Consider the following 27,519-nt stretch of genomic DNA (forward strand, 5'->3'; position numbering starts at 1 on the left):
ATTTTTTTTTTTTTTTTATACTGATGTATTTCAGGTGATCAATTCTAATTTTCTCCAAATACAAAGTTGTTATTTGAAAAATACATCAGTAGTATTGTTCTTTAGCTGTTATCTGATGTCACAATATTTTTTTTTCCCGTCTACACTAGAAGAAGGGACCGGGTCGGTCGGCATGCTTTTTTTGTCTGTCGGCCATATTGGATTTAACAAAACTAATTTCTTGCATTTGCAGCTGATGGCCAGTAGTTGATAGTGTATTTTATGATGCATTAGTGTCCACACTTCAGTGGTCTGTGTGCATTTATAACATAAAACCACAAGAAGCTCAAGAAAATGGATTTTAGACAGCTGTCCACTGTAGAGACCACTATGCATGAAAGGGTTAAAGAAACTTTAATTTCCACAAATAGCTAAAAGTGTTTGTTTTTTTGTGCTTTTGCAACACAACTGGGTTTTAAAATGTTGGCTTTTCCCTAAGTTGACTGTCAGAGCTCAGTATTTGTTTGTCATTTAGAGTGACTAATTCTCTCAGTGTTGAGCTGGCGCCACCCCCTCCCTCCTCCTCCAGTAGAGCCCAATCATAATTAACCAAGGCAGTGTCTAATTAGAAGCTGAATAAATCCACACAGGAAAGACTGATTGGTTCATTTTCTTCAACCATCTACCACCTGTTTTGCTCGATCCATTACCCAATTTGTTAATTTTATCTCCCCGTTCTCGAGGTTTAATTAAAGGCTGAAGGGGCCAGAGATGACATTTCAAAGCTTCTTCCAGTCCCGCCCTGAGCCGACCACGGCTAACCTGAAGCATCACTCATGGACCTGGGTGTGCGTCAGATCAAAGCGACATCACACACACCTTCTGCCAGGGTAAAACAAACATTCATCACTCCACAGACGGGAGCATTGTTACGTGACGGTCCGGGATATCGCGCCAGTCATGCTGTAACAGCCTATAAGCAGAAAAAGTTTGATTGACCAACATCATAATCAAAGTTGTAGCAATTCATTTTATGTGTTTGAAAGTCCTGCTGCAAGCAAATTACAACCTAGAGGCATGATTGGCAGTATTTCTCTACCAGGCAGATTAAAGTGCTGCATTTAATGTGAAATTATGCAGACCAAACAATATTTTTATGTTTTAATTGCCCTTTGCTATAGAATGAGGCGTAGCCATTTCTTTCTAAACATACAGGTCTGGAAAAAATTAAGAGACCACTTAAAATGATCAGTTTCTCTCATTTTACTCTTTATATGTAACTGTTTGAGTAAAATGAACTACTGACAACATGTCTCTGAAACTCCAAGCAAATATTTTCTATTTATTTGCAGAAGGTCAGAAAGCACCTTTGAATTGAGGTGCTTTCAGACCTCAATGCAAAGAAATCAAGTTAATATTCATTTAGAAACAACAATACTGATGTTTTCACTCAGGAAGAGTTCAGAAATCAACATTTGGTGGAAAAACCAGGAGGTTTTCAATGATCTCTTAATTTTTTCCAGAGCTGCCACCATCATAAAGATATTAAAAAAAAACCTTAATTTAAATGAATTACTGCTGAGACTCACTCCCACATAATAAAAAAATGTAAACAGATCTAATCTTTAACTAAACACATCTATTTAGGAATAAACTCTTACATAAATAAATTATTGTAGAGTCTACATGGGTTTTAAGGATTCAGAACTAGATCACCTTGTTCTTGTTCAACAGAGGTAAGAACAGAGTTCATGTCTTCTGCACACAGTTAAACTGGTTTCCAGTGCAGTTTGGACTCCACCAGTCTGACTTTTTCAGACAGAATATAATCTAAATATATCGACAAAATCTGTTCTGTTGATATATTTAGGACAGTGGTCCAAAGTTGGTCTTTGAGTGCTGCTGTCTTGCATGTTGTGATCTTTCTCTGGTTTATCACAATGAAAAGATCAGAACCGTCGCTCATTGCAAGGCTTCAGTAAAACCCGATGACATGCTGAGAAGGTAATTAGGCTGTCTGAATCAGCTCTGTTAGAGCATGGACACATTTAAAACATGCCGTGACCTTCAGCATGCATAGAAGCACTTTGCAGTCGAGTGTTGAGAGTACAACCCAAAAAGGTTAAGTGCTTTTTTTAAAATTAAGAAATGCTGGTGTCTTGTTCATGAGAGAAGGACGGGTGCAGCAGGAGAGACGAGAAGGCAGGCTTGGGAATCTGACAGCGTCAAGCCAGTTAGGCAAAGAGAAAAGGCCTTTTAATTTACCATGTTAAGACTCTACTTGTGGTTATGTGATATGGATCCTTTCTGAAAGAATCGCCAATAAAAGCGCCTGATATGAGTTTGCTGTGTTGAGCAGCTGTACCTGGATTTTAGGATGTGGTGAGGCGCTAGCTCATCCATAAGGAACTAAGGGTGCATTCACACCTACCCTCTTTAGTTCACTTTAATCAAACTCTGGTTTACTTGCCTAGAAAGTCGAGTTCATTTGGGGAAGTGTGAATGTGCAATTAAAACCGAGGACTCTGTTCGCCTGACATGAACTCTGGTGTGGTTTGAATGCACGTGTGAACGCCAAGTGAACTGGAGACCGCTCCAAAAGCAGGAAGTGAACTGTAGGGCACGGCATTCTGGGTAAATAAAACCTAAACAAATGCTAGAGCTAGACAAAGTGTCTAGCAGGAGAAATGGATCATGGCCTTTTACGAAAAACAAAAATATTACAATTGCTAAAATTTGATGCCACTCCATTTTTTCAAAGAAGGAAGTTGAGGTCATTTCTTCTCCACAGCTTTCTGTGTCATTTCCTTCAGCAGTTTCTGATTCAGCGCCACCTCAGGCGAGGAGGTGAACAGGTTTTTCAAAGAGCTCAGATCGCTTCATATAGTGCAGATTGAAATTTAGCCACATGAAAATGTGACAAATGTTGAAATTTTGATCCCTAAATGAACAGAGTCTTCCGGACTGTCAGGTGTGAGAAAATCCTGAGTATTTCTGCTGCTCATCAGCACAGAAAGGAGTCGGTTGTGGTTCCAGCATCTCTTTGGAGGTTTTTTTAAGAACATCGCACTAAAAGAGAGAAGCTGTCTGTCCATTCTGGACTGGGTTGTTCGATAAGGGATGTCTGGGTGTTTCTTCTTGACCTGCTTCCCCAATGAGCCAATTCACAGCAAATACATATAAGGACGGATACATTTATTGTAAGACTTTATATACAACTTCACCAGGATCACCAATAATTGTGGATTGTACTGCATATTTTATTCAATACCCAAAAAGGTTTCTTTGTCTGGTTTACAGCAAGTTTTAACAAAATGTTAAGAAAACCTGAAAGTGTCAATAAAAAATTCTTTACCATAAAAATGAATATCGGACATGCTCGGGTACATTACACTTCACTTTTGTAATAAGGGTGAAGCGACAGGGGGAGAAATTAACGAGGTGCGGTGCACAGGAGGGGAAAAGAGCCTGACAATGACTTACCTTTTGCTTGAAACCAATTTCATGTGACATCCTCTTTATAGTTCAGGATTATATTCAAGCATCAGAGCTTAACCGCAGAGATTCACCAAGTGAGACCGACTGGGAGGGTTGCTGGTGGGGACTCGGAGAGGAACGACCTCTGCCTGACTCCCGCCATCGGTTCCGGGAGGTCGTAAAGTTGTAGACGAGCGGGTCAGAGGTGCGTCACAGACTCGGCCTCAGTGTGCCATGTTAATGATGACCGATGTTCTCCAATTAGATGTGCTGACAGGCCCTAAAGCGCTGTGTCATTAATCACGACACTGTCGTGCACAAAGAGAAAATCACACCATGATTTATTGCTCCTCTGCTTCTCTTTCCTCACTCTCTGCTCCATCTTCTCCCTGCTCTGGTGATCTAAAGGGGATTCTTCCCTGCCTCCTTGAAACTTAATCAATCAGTCAGTGTGATTTCAAAACGCACTCCGTGCAGGAATTCCAGGAAAAATCTATGTGTTTAGCATCTGAAACTTTTCTTTGACTGACATAGATAAGAGAAGAGCTTTGCTGCCGCTGGACGTCGACGGCAGTAGTTCAGGTTGACCGCCAACAACAGGCTCATCCATCGGACAAAAGAAACTCTGGAGATACAATCTGGGGGAGGACACCAGGATTCACAGACTCATGCATGTCGACCTGGCCGTGCTCACCAGACAGCAGTGCCAACTCACTAATGCACACAGACAGCGCAGGATCCTACGACCCGAGAAGGAAGGGCATCAACACCGAGAAGGCCAGGGGAAGGGGCGGGAAGGGCTTGCAGGAAGGGGTGAAAGGGAACAGGAAGTGGATTGAGTGGGATTTTGTGCGTCTGGAGGGGTCAAGGCAGGCAGACGGTGTGAGGAAACGGGATGAGGGGTTAGGGAGCAGTCCATACTGTACTCACATAGTCTGAATCCGCTTTCGAATCGTAGTATGAAATGGCATTCTCCTGTGCAGAAAAGAAAAGTAAGAAGAAGAGATGGTGAGAGAAGATATAGCTGTGCCTATATCAGTCCCGACCTGTGGCGGTGAGCAGGAGAGAGAGAGAGTCATGGTTATATTCAATCACACCGTTCAGCATGAGAATATAATCAGCATCACAGAACACAGGAGGGGTAGTGTGATGTAAAATGATAGTCATGACGAGGCAAGATGTACGAAACTTGTGTTCAGCACAAGTTTGAATCTCATAGTGTGACGTCGGATGGTCTGAGATGAACCAGAAAAAGGACCCGGCAGCATAGTACTGTATTTTTCTCCATCCAGATTTTGGAAACCAGAAGGTGGTATAACATAAAAACCAATCACATAAATACATAAATACAGGGGAAGAACGTTCTAAACATGGAACATTTTAGTCAAAATATAAATTAACGAATATTTATATCAACACGGAACCAAAACATTAAGAGTCTCGCATACAGTGGACCCCGTGAATAATGTTCATGGATTCACCTATTTGCAGATTTTTCTCCAAATTATTTGTAGATTGTTTTGTAGAGCAGATCTAAAAAAATTAAAGATTATGCAGCTTAGGCACAAAGCTAGTTAACAAACCTATTGGCTAAGGTTTGCCAAGCAACCAATCCAGGAGCGCTATATATTTTCCTTGGCTCTGATTGGCTGTATTCACAAAGGAAGATGCATTTACTAGCTCCTGCTATGCTACTAAGACAGTTTCCAATACATATATTAATGTTTATTAAGGTGAATTTGGTGTCTGAACTACTAAAAACAGTTTTAGAGAGGGTTTCAAGAACTTCAGCAATTTGCAGGCGGCTGCGGTCTGCAAATTGGGGTTAGAGGTTGCAGTGAATACAAAATATTCATTTGTCGCATTAAACAAAGACCTACAGTTTTTTTGAGTGTTTGGATAAAATGCTTTTCTATTTTTTTTGTCTAGATTTTAAGTCTGTTAACATTGAAACCTGGATGAAGTCCTCCTCATTGAAAACGGCCGAATTAAGAGATTTTCATTTTTCAGAAAATATCACGCTATAATGGGCAAAATCCGTACCAATCTTGAACTGCAGTCAGCAACCTCACAAAATCATTCAAGGGTTACAAACGACCTTGGAAAGAGTTTCAAACAAATTTAAATTAACCACATATTTTAAACCAAGTCAAATGTTGCACAAAAGCACGTTTGAAACAAATAAATATTATTTTGTAGAATCTTTTAGCAGCCAGTAAAATTTTTGTCTAAGCAGCCACAAGGGGGTGGTTTCTGTTGTGGGTGTGGAGAAAAAAGTCAGCTGTGATTTTATGCTTTCTCCATTTACATAACTACATTATAAAAAAAAAGCTTTGTAAAATCTTCACTTTGGAAAATTTGTTTTTCTCTTTCTCGCCTACAAATTAGTTTGCATGTAAATGAAAGAGTCAAACAGAAAAAAGACTTCTTTGAAAAGCATCAGTGTTGGTGTGGACGGGGCCTTTTCCTCTACTTTCTCTTCTCTGTGGGGGTTTTATCACCCTCTGCTGTTACTGTGGCGTTGAGGTAAACAGCTCCCAAGCAGAGAGCAGAAATGCGCGTACCAAAAGTTAAGAAGAGTGAAAATTTATCCCACTGTTTAGCTGTTCTGTTCCACTTAACCACTTGAGTTTTCAGCTACCAGGTTCAGATTTTTACACCAGAGCTTTCAGACTTCATCCACCCTCGTTCTCAGCAGGTCGGCTAGCCAGTCGTCCTCGTTTCCCTCTCAGCTGGAGTCCTCATCAGCTTCCAGGTGGGCGTGAGGGTTTGGCGAGCAGCAGCCGCCGTGAGGTCGGCCTCATTATGATGAGCAGAGACCGGCTGAGGACGCGCTCTCAAGGGCACCGGCTGAGCTGCGGTCGCAGTCTGGTGAGGGAGGCCGGCTGACAGAGAACTGTGGTTTAGTGTTTTACACACTTTCTATTTATTTCTATCTGAGCCTTAGAGCGAAGTCAGGGGTGATAACTTTCTGATTTTCACACGTGCATCCTCTTCATTTTAAGTTGAAATTAATTTCTCTATATTCCTTGACACTTAACTCAAAATTTCACACTGTAAAAAAGGACACACATTGGAAAGACTGATAGATTATCATAATTAGTAAACATGTTTGGTTTAATACGCTGTAGGAGTCAAGTTATTGATCTCAGATCAGGTGCTGCATTTTGTTTATTATGGAGGAGAAAAACATATCAGCAAATGTTGCCTGTTAAGAATATAACATCTATTTGGATTTATTTAAGAATGATTTAATTTGATATTGTATCGCAAAATATGCTAACAAAATAATTAAATGTACCTTGAAAAACTATCAATGCCCGTTTTCACATTTTGTCACAAAGGTTCTGCAGAATACAGCTCTGGAAAAAATTAAGAGACCTGCAAAATGATCAGTTCTCTGATTTGACCTTTTACAGCTATATGTCTGAGTAAAATTAACATTGTTCTTTTATTATGTGAACTACTGACAACATGTCTCTGAAATTACAAACAAAAGCAGAAAATGAGAAATGATCAAAATAACAAAAAGATGCAGAGCTTTCAGACCTCAAAAAATGCAAAGAAAACAAGTTAATGTTCATTTAGAAACAACAACACTGATGTTTTAATTCAGGGAGAGTTCAGAAATCAACAAAACCAGGAGGTTCAGTGCAGCAGGCTCTTAAGTTTTTCCAGAGTGGTAAATTACTGGGATTTTTCATCACAGTAGTAGTGCATATATGTAGAGTAAGAGGGAAATGACACATGGTTTGCAAAATTTGACACAAATAAAAATATGAAAAGTGCAGAATACATTTTAATTTGAGCCCTTTTACTATTTTACCCCTGGATAAATTCAGTATAAGGTGATGGGAAAGAGGTTCAGGACAACATCTCTGAATATACAAAGAAATGCTTTAGATCAGATCATATCCATGTGTTTGAATGACCTGCATCCAATCTAGACGCCTGAACTGAGACCAGACTGAGAAACGAGTTTTCACAGATATCCGGTTTGACTGGTACAATTATTTGAAAGGGAGAATGAGCAAACATTTGGGTCTGAGTTACTGATGACAACATCATTTTCAAATTACTTGCAAAATAAATTAAAACCCATGTATCATTTTCCTCCCACTTCATAGTTATGCTTTACTTTATGCTGATTAAACACATGAAATCCCAAATAAACAAACTGCAATTTGTGGATGTAATCTGAGAAAATGTGGAAAACTTTGAGTCATTAATACTTTTCCAACACGCTGCACTATAGGGTATAAACTTGTCCAAAATAACAGACTTGAATTATACTGATAATTAATCAGACTGCAACCATAACTCAGTGCAGAAAAATTTAATGCACGTCCTGCAATAGTTGTCCTCTTGGATAATTAATCAAAATACTTTATCCTTAATTTAGATTGTTGAAATGAACAATATACTGGTGGGTATAAGGGTGAAATATTTTAAATTGAACATTTCCGCTATTTTCTGTGGCAATCACCAACAGTTAAAAAGTATTTGAAGACTTAAAACGAAACATCACTGCTGTTCCTGTCCATGAAAATATGTTTATGTTCAATTTCCTTCTTTTATCTCCTGCTAATCTTTGTTATCACGTGTTTAGTTTAAGAGTCCTCCCCCTTTTTTTCTAATTAAAGACACTAGCACTTAAAAACGTAGCACTTAAATTTAAGAGCAAGCGATAAAATGGGATTCAGACACACCCTACCAATTACAGAGATCATATTCAAAGAATAACTATTTTACTTTTCTAAATTTCTCTGGGTTACTCTCAGGATATGCCGTCTGAAGACGTCACTGCTAAGGTCTATAGCACAGGTCAGCCAAGAAAGTAGTACAGTCCCAAAAGAGTTGAAAAAAAGGAAAAGGTGTGATCAAACTGAAACTGACACCAACACAGCGGACCGATTGTGTTCAAGTAGGAACAAGAAGAGAAAGAACGGATTCTGCCTCCCTGACACACATCCTCAACTTACCAGCAGCTCCTTCTTCCCTCCAGCTCTGAAACGGATCAGGAGTGAAGATGGAAGGAAATGGGAAGAGCGGAGGGATCGGAGCGGATCAGTCAGGGAGCAAGCTGGCCGAGTTGGAGGTTAGGTTTAGGTCGGGCTGATGTGAGGGGATGGACGGAGAGAAGGGAGATGTATGGTGGTCAAGTGCGTGGAATGAAACAAAAAAAGAGACTGCCAGGGCTAAAAATAGCCGATGCCTTTGCAGAAAGAGTAGAGGAGAAAATCAGTGAAAGAAGGAGGGGTGACGGGGTGTTGTGTCTGCCAGCAGGACGGATCCAAAGCCCAGTCCTGCTCAGACTGCTCTGTAATTTCTAAGGAGTTTACTCTTACAGCGGCAGCGTTACAAGTCCTAATTCAGGACGGCTTCCTATCGAGAAACGTCTGGTTCTCCACATCCAGAGCCCAACACGAACAAACACCAGACAGCAGCTGTGTCTCCATGACAAACGTGGACAAATCTTTGTTTATATTCTGCTGATTCCGAAAAAAATATGTTTCGCAATAAGTAGTTCTCATGCGACGTCACACGTCCTTGAACAGCCACCTTGGCAGGCGGTTGCTATGACAACAATGAACAAGCCACAAGCTTAGAACGAACTGTTGCCTTGTTCCTAACTTATAAACAATACCATAAGTACATTATACGTATCACTTAGTCGCAGATATTTATGCTAAGATAAATATCAGCAATGTTTACTGTAGTTATTACTGTCGAAATAGCAAAATTAGCTTAGCTAATGTAGCTTTTATCTGGCAAGCAAAGACGAACATGTAGCCTACATGTATGTTACTACATGTATGTGCTTTGTGAGTCACCAGAACCTTTCTCAAGCACATTGGTCAAGAGTGTCTAAATATTTTCCTTTTGTTGGTCTTGAATCCATGGGTCCGCTATGCACTGCACAAGCATTTGCCTACTAAGATGGTGCAGATCAGAGTTGTGGGAACAAGGTATTGCTGTGTTTACATTAAAGAAATAAAATCAAAGTCACACTACCATAAGCTTACTCAAGTGATAAGCCATCAAAAATCATGGCAGATCCGGATAAAAACAGCTACATGATATATGTCCATATATCTCATATAGCTGATATTGTCTTATCAGTCGATATAGATAATTATTGATTCTTTTTTGTTGTTTTAAAAATCTGAAATACTGCCAAATTGGTGGCGTGACCTTTCATGTTTTATCCAGTTTTCACTGCTGCTTAAGCTGCTGCTGCGCAAGTTACCCAACATGTAGTTGCTAGGTAACCATAAGTTACTTAACAAGTTGTTTCTAGGTAACCAAAGAGTGAGTGAGTTGATTCCACCCACCTAAAGTTTGTTTTTCCACTGCCTACTTTAGACTTTAAAATTAACTTTAAAATTAAATAACAATATTGTCTTTATGTTGTTTCACTGTAAAGAAATTAACTATAATATACTAGAAGCTATTAAACGGTATTACCAAAAACAATGCTTTCACTGCCTGCTTCTAAACAGACCACCCATGAACTAGATGCCTAAGCTATTCTGATAAAAGCAACTAAGCTGTTAAGGTCCAGAAAGGCAACATACGTCAAGACAATATTGGACTAGATAAAGCCATATTTTTATCCAAATATTCCACAGCTGCACATTGCAGTTCTTTCCCTAGCAGCCCTGGGTAATTTGTAGTTACTCATGAATGCAATCTGAGCACACATGCACAGACGAGACGGCTCAATGCTTGTGCTTCCAAAGCCACCATGACCCTGAGTCATGACCAGGGTCAGCGGAGCCATCTGCTGCAGCTGGTCACAGGTCTCTTTGGGTACGGATTTAGGTTAAACACACATCTGATTCCACATAAGCGCAGCAATTATCCTTCGCTGATCTCCTTACCCTTTATGTACATGAACTGCATGTTGTTTACATACAAAGAAAATTGCATAAGGTATTGATTTAACTTTTAAATTCATTTGCACACATATAGATTGTGCATGGGCTCAGTGTTGAACGTAGGAGAAATTGCCACCGACACAAAGTGCTATCAGTAAATTAAATCTATGACTCAGAGTGAACCAACAAATACAAAAAGGGAGACAAACACTGAGGTCAGGTGATGATCTCCTGCCCCTCCCCTGCATCAATCTCTTCAGCTCATCTTCTACACCCGCTATCCTCTCCTCACTCTTATCTCACTCTGCTTCCTTTCCTCTCATTTTGCTTCATCACTCCTTATCCTCTTCCTCCTACCCTCCTTCTCCTCCCTGCCATGTCTTATCTTCATCTCTCTCCTCCCATCTCCAACCAGCCTCCTCGCACCAATTTCAGACTTCGGCAAAAGCAGCAGCGTGTAGGTTAGATGTCTAGCGTTGCTATAGAAACCGCCTCTCTGCTCCAGATTACAATGTGACTTTGTCGCTGCTGAAAATGTCTGCTCACTTGAACATGTGAGCGGATACGTGTCCGCCTGTCTTTCGCTTTGTTTTTTACTCAGTTTCAACATGAGAATGATTTTTTTTTAAAAAAAACATCAGATGGGAAGAAAGAATATCCTTCACCTTAAAGCTGCAGTATGTAACATTTACCAAAAATATGTTTTTTTTTTCATTTTTATTAAAACTGTCACCATGTTGTGACAGTATGAGACAAATAAATTGTGAAGAGATTGATCTGCTTCACCTCTTTCCAGAGCTACTACTGCTGTCTGAAGAATCACACAGTCAAAAACAACCAATCACCGCCAGGAGGAGGGTCTTAGTGCTGTCAATCAATTCATGTACGCTGCTTAATGTGCTAATTTTGAAAAACAATTTATTGCTACAGAAAACATTTGCCCAGGGTGGGCTATGCTAACTAGCATTAGCATAGCCACTGTTGTGGTGAAACAGCTTAGCAAAGAAGAAGAGGGAGGTGGTGAGCATGCGAGTGATTGACAGCGCTAAGACCCTCCTCCTGGCTCTGATTGGTTGTTTCTGACTGAGTGATGTATTTCTGCAGGTAGCACTGGGTAAAGACACAAAAGTTTTATTTTTCATATATTATCTGTCTGATATTACACTGTCACAACATAATGATAATTTTAACAAAAATTTTTTTTATAATAGTTACTGAAGATTTAAGGTCACATCCTTTAACACCTAAAATTTCAATATGTGCAATTTGTTCCATTAATGATTCGTGTGAGCAGGGCAACAGCAGCGACTGAAAAATGGCCGACACATGGAGACGGCTGCCACGTTGGGGTCCGCGCCATGAGTGAGTAGTCGCTAGGAGTAAACCTTTTGAATCTGAACTCCCCCGATGTGCAGGTGGAGACAGGCTGACATTTGAGTGTGTGACAAGCGCTCCATCATGGGCGAGGACAGATTACAGTCATATTCATATCTCCTCTGGACACCTGCTAATGATTTTATAATTACAGACGACACTCTCTGCCTCTGCTGTGCCCTGGGGTGTCCACACAAGCGTGAAGTAAAAAAGCCAAACACACACAAGCGGCACACCCTCTCCCAGATAGTCTAGCAATCATTCCTTACACCAGTTTCCCTAATGGAAGCTGACATTATATCAAACACAATAAAGGATTTCATTTACTGCTCTTCATTAACCCGCACGCATCGGCCCCGAAAGGTAAACACCCAACCGCCGCCCAAACACACATGCGCGCGCGCACGCGCACACACACACACACAACTCAGTTGCTGTGGAAATTCAGCAAGAAAATACAAGAAAATCTTAACATTAGTTTGTAAAGTTTTCAGTTTGGATGCATTAGGAATGGCGGTACAGCAGGTAACAATGCAGTCCAGCTCCTGTGTTTGAATCCTGGCCGTTTTTTTCATGTTCTCTCTCTGACTGTGTGGGTTTTTTCTGGGTACTCTGACTTCATCCCACAGTCCAAAAACAGGACTGGGAGGCGAGTTGGTCTCAAAAAATGATCTAAATTGCCCTAAGGTACGAGTGTGTGCGCATGCTTGTCTGATGAGCTGGTGTGTTATGGGCTCCAATTTGACCTCGTAAGGTCAGACACTGAAACATTTTACCTGTTTCCAATCAGTGAATGCAGCATTTTAAAGGGTGAGGGAACAACACTCCTTGGTGTGGTTACAGATTATAAAAGACTCATAGTTGGCTCTATTGGGACCATAAAATACAGTTAGAGTAAGAACAGAGATTTAAGAAGAAAGACATTTTTATTTTCTAGATACCAAGCGACTGATTGACTGAAGCAAAGTGATAGAACGAAGCAAAAATAAAATAAGATGTTATGTACATGCTGTTAGAATGTCTTAATAGACCATAAGGTTAAAAACAAAACCATACATACAAAAACTAAAAGAAATAACTAGAAATACATGAAAAATAAAATAAAAAGAATGGCTGTAAGAAAGAGCAATTCCTTCAGCAGATAACAGGAAGGTCAGCTCCATAAACATTTGTCTAAATACTTAATGTCTGCATGCAACAAATAAATTGTAAAAATGCTTTTCTTTAAAACTTCTAACAATAATTGAGAATGTGGAATCATCTTAAATCACTGTTGAACAATTTTATTGTTGCATCTCTGCTTCTTTCTCTGTCACTTTTTAGACCCCGGAGAACCTTACCGCCAATATTAAGTGGTTAAAAGTACAAAAAAAGTAAATTACTCAGTTTAAGCAACAGATAACCTCCACCTCTCAACCATGACTTCTATTGCTCACACACCAAACTTACACCTTACAATTTGCATTATTTTTACTCGGTAATGACTGACATCTAATTTCTTCTGGAACACAAGGGCACTCTCACTAAAAGGACAGTTGTCAAAAAAAGAAAAAGGAAAATCACACAAACGCCATCAGAAACTAATTTGCTCAGCTCATTTCCTTTAGTTTATGTGGCCCAGAGGTTTTTCCCAGTGTGAAAAGGTGAATGTGTGATTTTTAAAAGGCTGTAAATTAATCACAGACATGTGAAAAATGTCAGAGATCTAAAAGCCCTTTAACTGCTGTGATCTTGAACTCGGGAGGTCATCTGTGAATGAGATATGAAACATTTTATGTTTTCAAGAAACATAAAATCCTAGAAAAGGTGCAGGTGCTTAAACACAAAATATGCCCTGTTTTCCTGTTTTACCCTAACAGGAGGGAAAATACACTAGTGCAGTTCAGTCAATGCACAAACTTTAAAAACACCTTTGTACATTTTGTACTTCATTTGTTGAAATCGGTCTGCCCAGGAGAAAAGTGACTGGACCACAACAACACATCCTTTGTGAAGGATGCACAACAATTTTGTGCAGGGCTGCTATTGAATTTGAATTTCTTTTGTCTTTTGTTTTTCATGTTCCAGCCTCTTTGTGATGAAATCCACTGTGATTGTCTCCCTTTGTATCAAACATTCAGCCAATCGCTACACACTGTGTGTATAAAGAAGGAAATTAGATGCAACTCCAAACGTTAAAGTGTTGTTTCACTTGATTCTTGGGGATTTATGTTTATAAAGATAATGTATCTGTAAATATCTCAGTTCTTAAAGGGCCAGATGGAAAATGCTCTAAAACCAGAATGCACCTGTTGAGTAACCAGAGACTGAAGTCTGTTTTTCTTCTTTTTTTTCCTGGTACTTGAATGTGCCTGTATGAAGTGGCCAATCTGCACTAGCAATAAACACTTCTTTTATGTGAAAGAGAGTGAAGAAGTATCATTTCCAGATAACTTCATGTGTTTTTCACAGAGAAATGTGCTATTTATGTTAAAACAATGTTTTACAAAGAAAAAGATTCCCTTATGATGCAGGGTGGATGGCGTGGGAGATAAAACGGTCTGGCTAGTAAACGGTGCAAAAACACAAAATATTACCAAGTATCTTTGGTCTAATCTATACTGCAAATATCTCAGCACACTTGAAGACAAAACTAATTAATAAATCATTTTTCATCAAGAAATATGAGCTTGTTTTAAGTCAATAAATCCTTAATATTGACAAAAAAATTACTAGCTCCATTGGAAGATTATTTCTCTTACAACAAAACATTTTTCCCATGTTAGAATAAGTTAAATAATTTACCAATATTATGGTAATATTGACTCAAATAAAGCTCATATTTCTTGTTGAAAAGTTAGTTTTGCCTTATTTCAAGTGTACTAAGATATTTGCTCTAGAAACTAGAGCAAAAATACTTGGAAAAATGTTGTGTTTTTGCAGAGAAGGAAGCATATTTGAACATAAATATTTGTTTTTCCTGTTTGTGCTTTCTGGGTTTTTAAAAGCACACAAACAAAAATAAACCAAACCGATATAATTTTTTGTGCCTTGTAGGTCTAAAAACTAAATGAAATGTGTGTTAAATGAAGGTGGGGAGTTACTGTTGCACAGACAGAATCCCACTTTTTATCTTCTTATTGCACTGAATCACAATTGGCAATTTGGATGTTGGCCTCAAAACTGTGTGGCCAATTTGAGTTAGAATGCTTTTAAGAAAATGTGTTGTCTCACAAAATGCCTGCCCATAAAGTGAAGCCAATAAATAAAACAACCAGGCGCCTTTCTATAAAATTAAAACTGTTGGCCTGCAGGAGGAGAAAGAGGGAGAGAGCGACTGAGCTTAAGTGAGACGCAGATAAAGGAGTGCATGACAGCGGCCTTGGGCGCGGCTGAATCCCTCTTCTTCTGTTTTCTCGTTGGCATGCTCCACATCTCCAGGCTCTCAAGCGATTAGGGAGCTGCGGAGACCGTGCCGTCCAAGCATAGCTCCATGCAGATGTTCATTTTTATGCCAATAAACAAACGTGCCCCCAGATTAAAGCTCCAATGCACAGTGCAAATTCAGCAGAGTGAATGGCATTCTCCATGCTTGTGTCATCAGTGTCCTGCCCCCTCTTCAGACGGAGCCTCATGGCCCGTTCCAGCTGCACACTCACTTGAATGACTTGCACAGGGACGGGCAAGACGAATACGGGTTGAATAAAGAAGGGAAAACAAAATGAAAATAAATGCTCAATTTTAATAAATGTGGCTGAAAATGCTGCAGTTATATCTCATGCCCCCAATTTTACCCATCAATCTGCAATTTCCAGCCTTTTAACATCTCTTTGTAAACATCCTGCAGGTCTCGTTATTTCTTTCCCCTCCTCTTTTCCGTCTCTGCTGTACCGTCTCTCTCTTCCTGAGCCTGACACTTCCCCTTGGTAAAAGCAGCTAAATCACTCTGTGAATATTCCAATCCCCGAGATAAGAAAAGGAGGCTTTGTCCTGCTGCACTCTGGGTAATGCTGTTCTCCATTGTTGGATGACAGGGCTCCATAGAGAAGCAGGTTTTAATTCTGATAGCATCTCCACCCTGCATGGACACAATGCCAGATAAAAACCCCTATCCGGCGTGACACACACATGCCAGCGTCCCCCAAACAAGCCTCAATCTGTGCAGCACAGGAGAAAGGTGGTGCAGCTCCGAAAAGAGACACACAAGATAAACCGGTCACAGCAAAATGAACGCTATCACATGATCCCAGAGCAAATGCAATTATTGCCCTGGTCTAACATTTTACATCTATCGCCACACTGACCATTTATGCACAATCTGAACCTCCACATCCAATCCCACCACAGCCTCTGTATGACACGGGTGCACCAACGTTTCTGAGCGGAAAACGATGCCAGGTTCTACTTTTGCAGATGGGCTGAATGCCGATTTTCATTCCTCTGAGATTTTTTAAGCCACATTACCTCTGCTAGTCCTGAAAAGTCAGTCGCCACGTCCCATCCCCCACCCGCTGACCGAGTGCCCAATCAACAATCAGCGCTGGCCAAAGGAAACCTGTAATTTTCGACCCTGTAATCATTTCTATCAGATGCTTTGCTGTCCTTCACAATGATTTGAAAATTCAAATGACAATGGCCACTTTGCTTTAACATATCTGCAGGCAGCCACCAATGACAGCAGGGATACAATACGGCACGAGTAAAACTCCAGCTGCAGCTTAACAAGCACCTGACCACTCAGAAACGTAAAACATGGCTCCACAGAGACAACACATCCTCACAACAACACAGCTGATGGAGGGAAAAAGCTTCAGAAGATACACAGATTAGAGCGCAAAAGTATTCACATCCTTCAACCATTTTTTACACTGTCTCTTCAATAAACAGTCAAAGAACTAAAAAAAAAAAATTACTCTGGTCAGATGAAACCACAGTTAAAGCAGCATTATGCTGAGGAGACTATTTTCAACAGGAGCAAACAAGTTGGTCAGAATTGATTGAAGTTGATTTGTGCTTAACATGAAGTAAAACTCAAAGAAAACCTGTTAGAGGCTGAAAAATCCTTAAGACTGGGGGAAGAGCTTCACCTTTCAAAAGGATAGCAACCTTAAACATACAAGCAGAGAAAACACTTTAATTTAATTCAAGGCCGGTAAAGTGCCGCTGTACTCAAGTAAAAGTAGCACTACTTCAACATATTTTTACTAAAGCAAAAAGTAAGTAAAAATAAATGACTGAAGTAAAAGTAAAAAAAGTATATGGTAAAATGTCTACTGCTGTACTGAGAAACTGATCATTTAATATTTAAAAATCAGACGGGCCAAAGTATAAAGTTAAGTGAAAATTTTGGTATTTTAAGGTAAAAATTACAATAATACATGTAAGTAACAAAAAATAAAATCAGGGAAAAGAAAATGTATTCAAAGCAGTTTTTTTCAGTATAAAAACTTATGAAACTTTAACAAGTTTGTTCTTCATTCAGGGAAGAGAAACCAGAAATTTAACTGAAGAGCAGAAATACTTCATAATAAAATTACTCAAGTAAAAGTAATAAGTACAGTGAAGTAAAAATACTGTTAAAAATAATTTAAAAAGTTACTCAAGTAAAATAATTGACTAAATGTAATTAGTTACTACCCAACTCTGAAGTGAATTATTTTGCCCCTGCTGCTACAAAATAAAATTTGTGTAAAGCGAAAAAGAAAAAAAGAAATCATGAACAAAAATACTAAATAAAATCATCTGTAATGAAAGCTAAGGGAACCGAATGAATCATCTAATTGCTACAAAGAGGAAAAAAAACGTAATTTTGAATGACTGAAAAATGATAAAAAAATATAAAGAGGATAGGAGCTAAAAAACATTAAATTGGTTTTCAAAGTTTTGTTCCAGTGGCATCCATCTGTTGTAGATACTCTATGTTTTTATGTTGTACTCTGGATGTACTGCATAAAAACATTCAGAAGAATTGGTAAAATCAGATCATTTTCCCTTTATAATTAAAAACTTTTCTTATTTGGCTCTATAGGAGCCCAAAGCTTAATGTGGCTACATGTGTAGTTTCAGACTCTTGGTATAGTCAAAGTTCAGATGTAAAGTTTTGAGTTGTAAGGCTCAACAAACATGCACGCCACACTTTTCAGATTTGTATCACATGTCCTTTTCCTCTGACATGCCACTATGCACTGAGGAAAATCCTAATAAGATTCATGCTAATTTGTAGTTTTAACTTGACAAAGTGTAAAACAATCAATGAAATTAAATAACGCATACAGCCACATTTAATAAGAGGCTCATTTGTCAGATTAAAAGTCAGTTTTGGAAAAAAAAACTGACTTTTAAGCAAGTACTAAATATATTTTACTTTGATCTCACATTTCTGGAGTAAAATGTTTTTTGTTACTCATCTGATGTAATATTCTTAAATGTCATGCTTTTATTAGCTCTACACAGAAGATATCATTAACAATAATAAAGAAACAGCAGTCTGTGTAATGTATCCATATAATGTGTCTCACTTAGTGCAATGAATTACAGAAATAAACGAACCTTTAGACAATATTCTTCTTAATTAATGGATCTCTAGCAGTGAAAACAGATATGCGTCTCGAATTTTGTTCCTGAAACTTAAAAAACGTTCCCTCTGTAGCCAAAGTGAGATATTTGTCATATTTGTCCGGCTGTCAGTGGAGGCAGCAGACAGTTACAGCCAAGAGCATAAACAGAAACATATGTGATTCAGGTCTCGTTTGTGACCCATGCATCAACCATCTTTCTCATCCATCTTTTTCTCACCTTTTTTCCTCACTATAAAAAGACCAAAATGGTTTAAAAACTTGCCTCTGGCCAGAAATTATTCTGATAATCCCCAAGTATTGAAATCTGTCTCACATTGTGTAATGCCAACTCAGAATCCAAAAATGTTTTTCACCGAAGAAAGTTATCACCAGTCCATATTTCATTCTTTTTAGGAGTCTGCCCCAAATGGACGGCACAAATAGAACCAGGTTTACCCTTTAAAATGACATTTCATGGGTTTTGACCATGTGGCGAAATGTGAAAATCAGGGTCTGCAACATGGCTCGCTGGATTCCTCTGACTATCGATTCCCATCTTCTGTGAGGCAGTGGATCGATTGGAGGGATTTAGACATGGGGGCCGCTTTCTAAACATTCCCTCCTGGCAGGCAGGCTGCATCCCAGCTGGCCCGACTCCGCCTGACAGAAAGCTTCACCGCCACACCTGAGCTTTTTTTATTTGCACACATTTTCCATCTCAGATTTTTTTCATTAGCTGTTTTCTTATTTTAAAGCATCTTAGGCAACATTCACACTGCAGGATGAAGTGACCCAATTCCCATTTTTTGTCAAATCTGTGCTCATATTTCTTCTTTTTTTTTTTTTTTTTTGCAGTGATACTCCCAAATATATGCAACTTGGATGTGATCTCCGGCGTGAACTGCAAACAAGCTGAGTTTCCTGCATGTGCAGTAGAGGGCGCAATGATGTCGTACATAGAGAGCGCGCTCAGTGTTATGCCAACCGTCATAAACAAGAAGAAGAAGAAGTGCTCAGTCTGCTAACGGTGGAGCATTTCTTACGATTTTAAAGTCGTTCTCCAACCGGAGCCAACACTTAACAACTCAAACCTCATTACTGTCCGCCATGATTGTTGTTTTCATTCCCGCTTGTGCATATCAGGACGCAGAATAGTGACGTATGTCGAGAATCAGTGACGTTCTGGTAGGATGAATGTGACCTAAACTGTGATTATGACCAGACTGTCATGATCAGATGCTGAAGATCATTGATACTTGACAAACCTCACTGTTCTGCATCCTCATACGCGCAAGCAGGAAGAAAAAAATCATGGTGGACCATAATGAGGATTAAGTCGTTAAGTGCTGGTTCCGGTCGGACAACAACTTCAACATCGTAAGCTATGCTCCACCGTTAGCATCCTTGTTTACTCCCACTAACACTTAGCACTTCTTCTCCTTCTTCTTTAAAACACTGAGCGATATTGCGCCCTCTACTGCGCATGCAGGTCGTTTGCGGTTCACACCGGAGATCACATACAAGTCGCATATATTTGGAAGTGTGAACGACCGCGGCAAAAAAATACAATTTCACAAGAAAGTCAGGCTTGGTCACTGCAGGCTGCAGTGTGAATGCAATCTTAGATTCAACATATTCCTCAATGTACCTGCAGTTTTTGTTGAGAAAAAATATTTGAGACAAAATTGAAACATAAAAGGGAAAAAGACACAGGAGCAGCAGCAAGAGGAAAAAGAAGCTCAGAAAAAGCAGGAAAAAATGTAAGTAGGCCATTTCAAGACTGTCAAGCACCACTTAAACAAATTACAGAAGCTTACAATCAAGATACAGAAATTACAAAACCGTTGGGTCACCACAGCAACCAAAAGTCTAATCAAAGCTGTGATCAGTGTAGTAGCTGATGGAATGAGAAGAGGAGGAGATGATGAAGACGAGAGAGAGGCTGCAGTCAAAATGGACCTATATGCCGTAAATTGGGCTGAGAGAAAAAATCAGCTTTGCTGGTCGGTCAGTCTGTGGTACACAGGCTGGATATTAGAAAACACTGAACTGAGATAATATTCCTGAACATTGCAAAGATAATATCAATCACATTTCACCTTCTTCAGGGAGACAAAATGCATTGCTGCTTTCAATTAACCTCAGACGTCAGAGCAATGACATGATCGTGTTCAAGGTTCAAATCAGACAAAAATGTTGAACTTGCTAACTGCTGTGCTCTTCGATCAGGTGTAACATAACAAAAAGGACTCAATAATGATGCTTTTATCAATATTTCTACATTAAAGTGGGCAATAAGCTGATCAGGTCCAAAGTTTTGGAAATATTTACAAATATTGAGACATTACTTCATCATAGTGTTAGCATGCTTAGACGGCTCTGTTTTCCATGTGTGCAAGTGTTGCACAATTAATAATTAAACTAATATCTGTTTGTGTGATTTCAGAGGTTTTTTTACAGTTGACAAATAGCCGTGTGTGCAACAGTTACAACTGCATAACAGGCAGTACACATAATTTGATGAGCTAATTTCTGTACATTTGGTAAGTTAAACTTAAGACTTTTGAAGCCATGATGATCGAAAACATAAACAACTCTGGAAAAAACTAAGAGACTATTTAAAATGATCAGTTTCTCTGATTTTACTTTTTATAGGTTTATGTTTGAGTAAAATGAACATTGTTCTTTTATCCTATGAACTACAGACAACATGTCTCTGAAATTACAAGCAAAACTTTAGCATTTATTTGCAAAAAAATGAGAAATGGTCAAAATAACTAAAAAGATGCAAAGCTTTCAGACCTCAAATAACACAAATAAAACAAGGAATGTTCATTTAGAAACAACAAAACTAACGTTTTAACTCAGGAAGAGTTCAGAAATTAACATTTGATGGAATAACCAGGAGGTTTTCAGTGGGGTTCACTGCAGTGGGCAGAGATGCATAAAACAACTTAACATGTTTGATACCTTAAACTTGAGTAACTTAGTGATTTAAATAAATTAACTTAATAAACTTATATTGGCATTTTTGAATCTGGTATGTGAGTCACTTAAGCTAGTTAGCTTGTGTCTGTCTGTCACTGCAAACAGATTTTAACCAACTATGTGTCATTATAAATGCACACTCCTTCAGCTAATTTTTTTTCTAATCAGAGTGGAATACATAATAAAGTCCATCCAATGAAATAATAATAAAAATAAACAGGAGGCCCTTTTTCTCTGAAGCATTGGAAATAAACAGCAAAAAATGTTGTGAAGCCAAACTAAGCGCATCACAGCCACACCACAGGTGGCGTTTCTTAAATGAAAACATGCTGTAAGTAACAGCATTAGAAACAACACGACGATCGCACATAATAACAAACAATTTGTATCCCTTACAGACTGAGAGGGTGAGCTCCACCAAATAGTGCCAGAGACAAAGTGATGATCTAGAAGAAAGAAATGAGTGAGAGGTAATCTCAACAGATAATTAAAAAATGATCCTGCAGCTGCAAGTTCTCTTACTTTTTTGCAGGCTTGAAATTTCAAGCTGTAGTTCAGTCACACGTCTCCTCAATACGGTTAAGGAAATCTTCATCAAGAATAAGATAATTCACTGCTTTACATATGTTGTATTTTTATTGAAATGGCTTGCTGTATGTTGGTAAAACCTAAAAACCGTTGGAATGAAACTCAGTCAAGCTCCATTCATTTAAATATAATTATCAAATAAAAACAACACAGTTATATTCCTATTCAAATGCAGTTACTTTAACAATTTTAAAAAACTAAATACCAGCGTACATTTTCAGGCGAGTTTGTTTTGTTTTATGGCTAAAATTCCAGTTAAACATAATTTACAGACAAACGCGACTAAAGTTGTTCAGTTGCTCAGCAGTTTAACTGACAGCGAAGTGACGCGATGCGGTCGGGAAACATTTTACGATGACAAAAGAAGAAATTAAAGTGCAAAGAAAACGGAGACATAAAAACAAAACCATGTGTGAGCGTTGTGACATCTCTTCATTTCTGTCTGTTTTACCAGAATCTGAATCGGTCCAGCGCAGCCCTCATGAGATTAATGTATTCTGTGGATAATGGAGCTGGCAGCCTTGAGGGCTCGGCTGAGAGTTGCCACAATGATTCTCAGTCATTTCCTCTGAAGGACCAATTTACGTCAAATTGAGGCATTATAAAAGGAGTCAAACTTGGACAAAGTGAACAAACCCTTGCAACTTTCACTTGCATCTCTTCAGGTCATGCTTCACCTCTTAAAGGGAATTCATTGCGAGTTCAAAGCGGGTCATATTAAAGTTTCTATTGAAATCGAATTATCTCAGAAGTTTTGCAGAATACCATTTTGAGAACTGCCAACATAACTTTACAGGCTGAAAATGTGAACTGCTGGTTATATTTTACAGCACTGTAAAACATTTGAAGGTGGTTTAACTGGAAAATGAAATTTCACCTGATGCAGTTAAAATGTAACTTAAGTCAACAAGAAAATTGGTTTGGTTTTAACTCAGAAATTAAAGTTCATGAAGTTCATTTAACAACAAGAGATGAGTTGTTAAACAATTATTTCACAATATTCAAGAAAAGAACTGAACTAGTTAAAGAGACACATTTCTCTATTATTTTACTCACATCATCAAGTTAAAAATAACGATTTTACTTTAGAATAATTTAAATTCTTGTTTCAAATTGAATGAACAAAATTTCTGGTCTGATCATGAATTTTGTTAAACATCACAATGAATTCTGCTAAAAACATTTAGTGTGAAATAACACAGGAGTCAGATCAACGTAACACATTTCCATCTCCGGATACAAAAACAAGCCGCTAAGCATTCTGGGAAATAGTTCCCACTCCTGTCTTTTCTTCAGTTTTTTTAAGTGAAGTAAAAACTCTAGTTTATTCAACTCTTGGAGGTTTGACAGGATTAATCAAAAGTTAACACAACTTAAGTTTATCTTTCACAAACTCACACATTTAAACTAGCTAAATGTATTTGACTTACAGAGCAGGAGACAGTAGATACAACTAAATGCAACGTTTTACAGTGAGGCTGGATGCAGCTGAACATGCATGTGTACAGAGGCAAAGCGTGAATATTACTCCTATGCATCAGAGTGGGTGGCTGAGTGGAGATGAAGGGAGAAACGGAGAAAAGAAAGGAAAGAAAAAGAGGAGACTGTGTTGTCCTATGATGAAAGGCTTGATTGATTAGAGAGTGATGATTGCAGTAAATGGCCTGGAAGATGGCTCCATCTCTGTTTCCCGTTTCCCCCTCGTCTCTTCCACCTTCTTCCCCCACGCCGCTTTCTCTCTCCCTCTCCTGGTTTCATCATGGCAGCCCATCAGCAGAGTGCCCCTCTCTCTCTCCTAATGGCACAGCTATTAGCACTAATGCATTTCCCAACGTACAGCAGCTGCCACATCACAATCTGAATGAAAGGACATGTCTTCCTCCAATCTCCACAATCTCCGTCCCGTCTTTCATCCAATCTCGTCTACCGGTTCCGAGGTGCCACGCTTCATGTCAACGCCTCTTCATCTATGTCAAAGCAGTCATCATCAGAGCCGCGGTGTGACAGAGGGGAAGAGCGGCTGATGATAATGTAGCAGATAATATATTGTTGATCATGTCATCAGTCTTAAGGTGATGATGATGATGATGACCAGAGACGATGTTTCATTTCGTGAATTCAACCTTCGGTTTGCTCAAAGTTGTTATCTTAGTGACTCCAGGAAACACCGTCTAACACTATTTGTACATGTGTCAAGATTCTCAACAGGCTTCATTAAGCGTTAAACAACTGGAAGTCAGAGGCAGATCACAAATGACAGCTCCAAGCCAACAATCTGTGATTGCAAAGCTTTCTAAGAGAGCGCATAAACAAACAGCAACAAACTACCAGTGTTCAAGCTGACATGTGTTTGCATTTGCGTTCTCTGGATTTTTTCCTTTTACTTGTAGCAGATAAATTCAGTTTTCAGTTGTTTTTGGATGTTAAGGGATATGCACGCATACAAATCCAGAGCATGTACTTAACTACTATTTTAGCAGGAGGATAAGTAAATACCAAGGTGTTCAAAAGTTACAGCTTGAAACGGCAAGAAATAAATAAAAAAAAATAAGATAAAGAAACAAAAGGTGCACCGATTGCAGTTTTCTGGCCATTAGTAAAAAGCAGGACCTGCTGATTCTAATTTTGGCTGATACTCTTTTTATTTTTGTCTGAAATAATGTTAGATATAGCAGGAAAGTGGATGAGTTGGTAACTGTTAACTGCAAACATGCAGATATGACCTGATGGGTCAGTCTGTCAGTCAAAACAGCAGAGCAAAAAAGGCAGAGTTTGATAAGATCAGTGGATGAGATCGGCTTCACATTCATGTATCAGCTGATCACTGATCTCCCATAACGAAGTAAATTAAGATCAATTTATCAATGCACCCCTAATAAAACAAAATGCCAAGGAATGCTCCAGATTGACCAGATTTCTGCAGCTGCTGCCCTGCTCTTCAGGGTGTGTCACAGCTTTGCAGAGGTTGCAGAAACCCAAACTGCAGTCGCACCGTGTCTTCCCTCGTTGTACATGGTGCCGTTTTAAAAAGTGCAGGCTACAAGGCAACAAGCATGAGGAAAAGAAAAAGCTGTGTGTCCTGCTGGGTTATAACATTACTTTCACTTGGCCTCCTCATTTGAAGTTTCGCTACAAGTTTATCTTCTGAACGTGTCTTCAGAGCTGGAAAGCTGCTTATAAGAGCATGAAGGCTGTTTCTACACTAAATTATTCGCATTCTTTATGCTGCTGTAATGTTCATCTGTTTATTTTTGCTTACATTATTGCAAAAATGTAAGCATTTTTGCTGTAAGTGTTTACAGTAAGTGTTTACTGAAGCACAGTAAACACTTGTGCTTCAAGTGTTTACTGTGTCTTTACTTTAGCGAAATGTTAAATATCTTCTCCATGAAAAGCCCTACCACACACACACAGATGTTACAACATTAAATGTTTATCTAATACCATATATTCTATATTAAACAAGGAATTAAAAAGTGGAAGTTGTCGGTCAGCCCTAACTTTCAACTTTAATCATTTTTATTATTTTTTTATGGTTTTAATGAAGATTGACTTTCACTAATTGTACAAAGAGCCACCAGTGTCTGCAGCTGAAAACGATGAATACAAAAGCAAATACAAAAACAAATCCTTCTGAAGTCCAAAAATCTATTTTACATCCAGTATTTTGCATCTTTTATGTGATTCATATTTTTTTTCTCCATTCACATAAATCAAATTTAAACATTTTGTGTGTAAACTCTGTGCTAGAGGGAGTTTCACTGATAGAGACATTTTATCCTGACTTGGCAAACACCCAGTTAATCACATCAGCCAGAGAAACGCATACTGGCTTTCAGACAAAAAAATATTTTAAAAGGATTTCATCCTTTAAAAAAGGCATTTTGAAGATTTGTTAAAGGAACCAAACCAAAAATGATCTAAAAGCATAAAAATTAGTTGCATCTGGATGCTCCTCTCAAAGGCCTCATCATTTTTTGTCTGCCATCTTTTGTGAACAAAGGAAAGAATAATGTGACATTTGGCTGCAAGCCAAGGCTCTCTCTTTCATCCCAATGAGGATTGTAAATCGGGAATGAAAATCACTCTGCCACCTTAGAGCAACTCTGCTGCCAGCGCCATTTTCAGAAGGACGGACACCTGACCTTGACAAATCATCAGCTAGCTGACACTGAAATGTCTATTTCACACACCATTTCATTCCAAAGGATTTAAAACCCTGAACGGCCATCGCAACAGTTGTTACAGTCAACATTTTGCCATCCGTAACGTCCAGCCGGTCAGATGCTGTTGGTCCAGGAAGAAAGGAAGGAGCAGACCTTCCCGTCGTTACCAGAGCAGCTGCCGTGGCAGGAGGACCAGACCGGGCCAGGCGCGGCGCGGCACGGCCGGTTTGGTGAGGTAAGCAGCTGGGCGGGCCTGGTGTTGAAGAGGCCATTACTGAACACAAACTGTGGATCTCAAAAGTGCGCACGCCTGCAAAAAGGTTAAATCTGAGCCTCTCTCAATCACAAGACCAAACAATTTTGCCTATGGAGACAAACTTGGATAGATTATGTGAAGATCTATTATATTTTCAGAGACCAAACTTGATGAAACCACCCTGGCAATCCACTCTAGATAAACCTTATATGCTTTTGGTTCGTGTATTTTTGTTTATTTTTCTAGTTTTTCTTTCTTTTTTTTTTTTTTTTACATTTTTCTTCTTTCACATTCAGTTTTTTATTCCCATCATCAAAATCTTTCTCGGGGAAGTGGAGTTGATACTTGCCCTCCTTCTCCCAAATGTTAAAGTCGACTTTGTGATGTTTATGCATATTTGGGTACTAACTAGTTACATTTACTCAATTACATTTACTCGAGTACTTCTAGAAGTACTTTTATTGTGCTGTACTTTTTACTTTTACTTGAATACTTTTATTATGAAGTATCATTACTCTTACTTGAATAAAACTTCTGAAAAGTGTGGCATGCATATGTACTGAGCCCGTCCATCTCAAGATGTTGTAGAAACATATGATGCATCTGGACTTTGACTATACCACACATTAAGCTTTTGGGCTCTTATAGAGCCAAATAAGAAACATTTTTAATTAAAACAGTAAAATGAACAGATTCCAGCGGATCTTCTGGATGTTTTGATGCAGGACATCCAGAGAGCGTCTACAACAGATGGGCATCAATGGAACAAGGCTTTAAAAAGCTATTTAATGTTTTTTAGCTTCTATGTGCTTTATATTTTTAAATAAACTGCATATTATTCTTAATTTTTCATGCTGAAAAGAACTCATAAAATTTTTTTCTTTGTAAGTCAGGTGATTAAGTTTGTTGTAAAATTAAAAATACATTTTTATTTCATTCCATTAGCTTTCATTACATATTATTTGATTTAGTCTTTTTGTTTATAATTTCTATTTATTTATTTATTTTTTCTGCTTTATACAACATTTTATTTTGAAGCAGCAGGGGCAGAAGACATAAATTCAGAGTTTGTTAGTAACTAATTACATTTAGTCAATTACTTTTACTTGAGTAACTTTATTGAAAAAAATATTTTTAGGAGTAATTTACTACGAAATACTTTTTTATTTTTGCTTGAGTAATTTTGTTATGAAGTATTTCTACTCTCACTTCAGTTAAATTTCCGGTTTCTCTTCCCACTGAATGAAGAACAAACTTCATGAAGGTGTGTGTCT

General features: G+C 38.6%; 1 protein-coding gene across 7 annotated transcripts in view; it reads right to left on the reverse strand.

Annotated features, from left to right (window-relative positions):
• Positions 1–27,519, reverse strand: part of cacna2d2a (calcium channel, voltage-dependent, alpha 2/delta subunit 2a) — a 290,040-nt gene that overhangs the window by 75,989 nt on the left and 186,532 nt on the right. For 5 of the 7 annotated variants that reach the window (XM_008408670.2, XM_008408662.2, XM_008408663.2 and 2 more), the window contains one exon: positions 4,387–4,431. The exons of the other annotated variants lie outside the window; for them this stretch is intronic. In XM_008408670.2, the coding sequence (XP_008406892.1) occupies positions 4,387–4,431 (45 nt within the window). The remainder of the gene's footprint in view (positions 1–4,386; positions 4,432–27,519) is intronic. 7 annotated transcript variants of the gene reach the window in all.

Source organism: Poecilia reticulata, linkage group LG5 (genome assembly GCF_000633615.1).
Source record: "Poecilia reticulata strain Guanapo linkage group LG5, Guppy_female_1.0+MT, whole genome shotgun sequence".
Taxonomy (NCBI): Eukaryota; Metazoa; Chordata; class Actinopteri; order Cyprinodontiformes; family Poeciliidae; genus Poecilia; species Poecilia reticulata.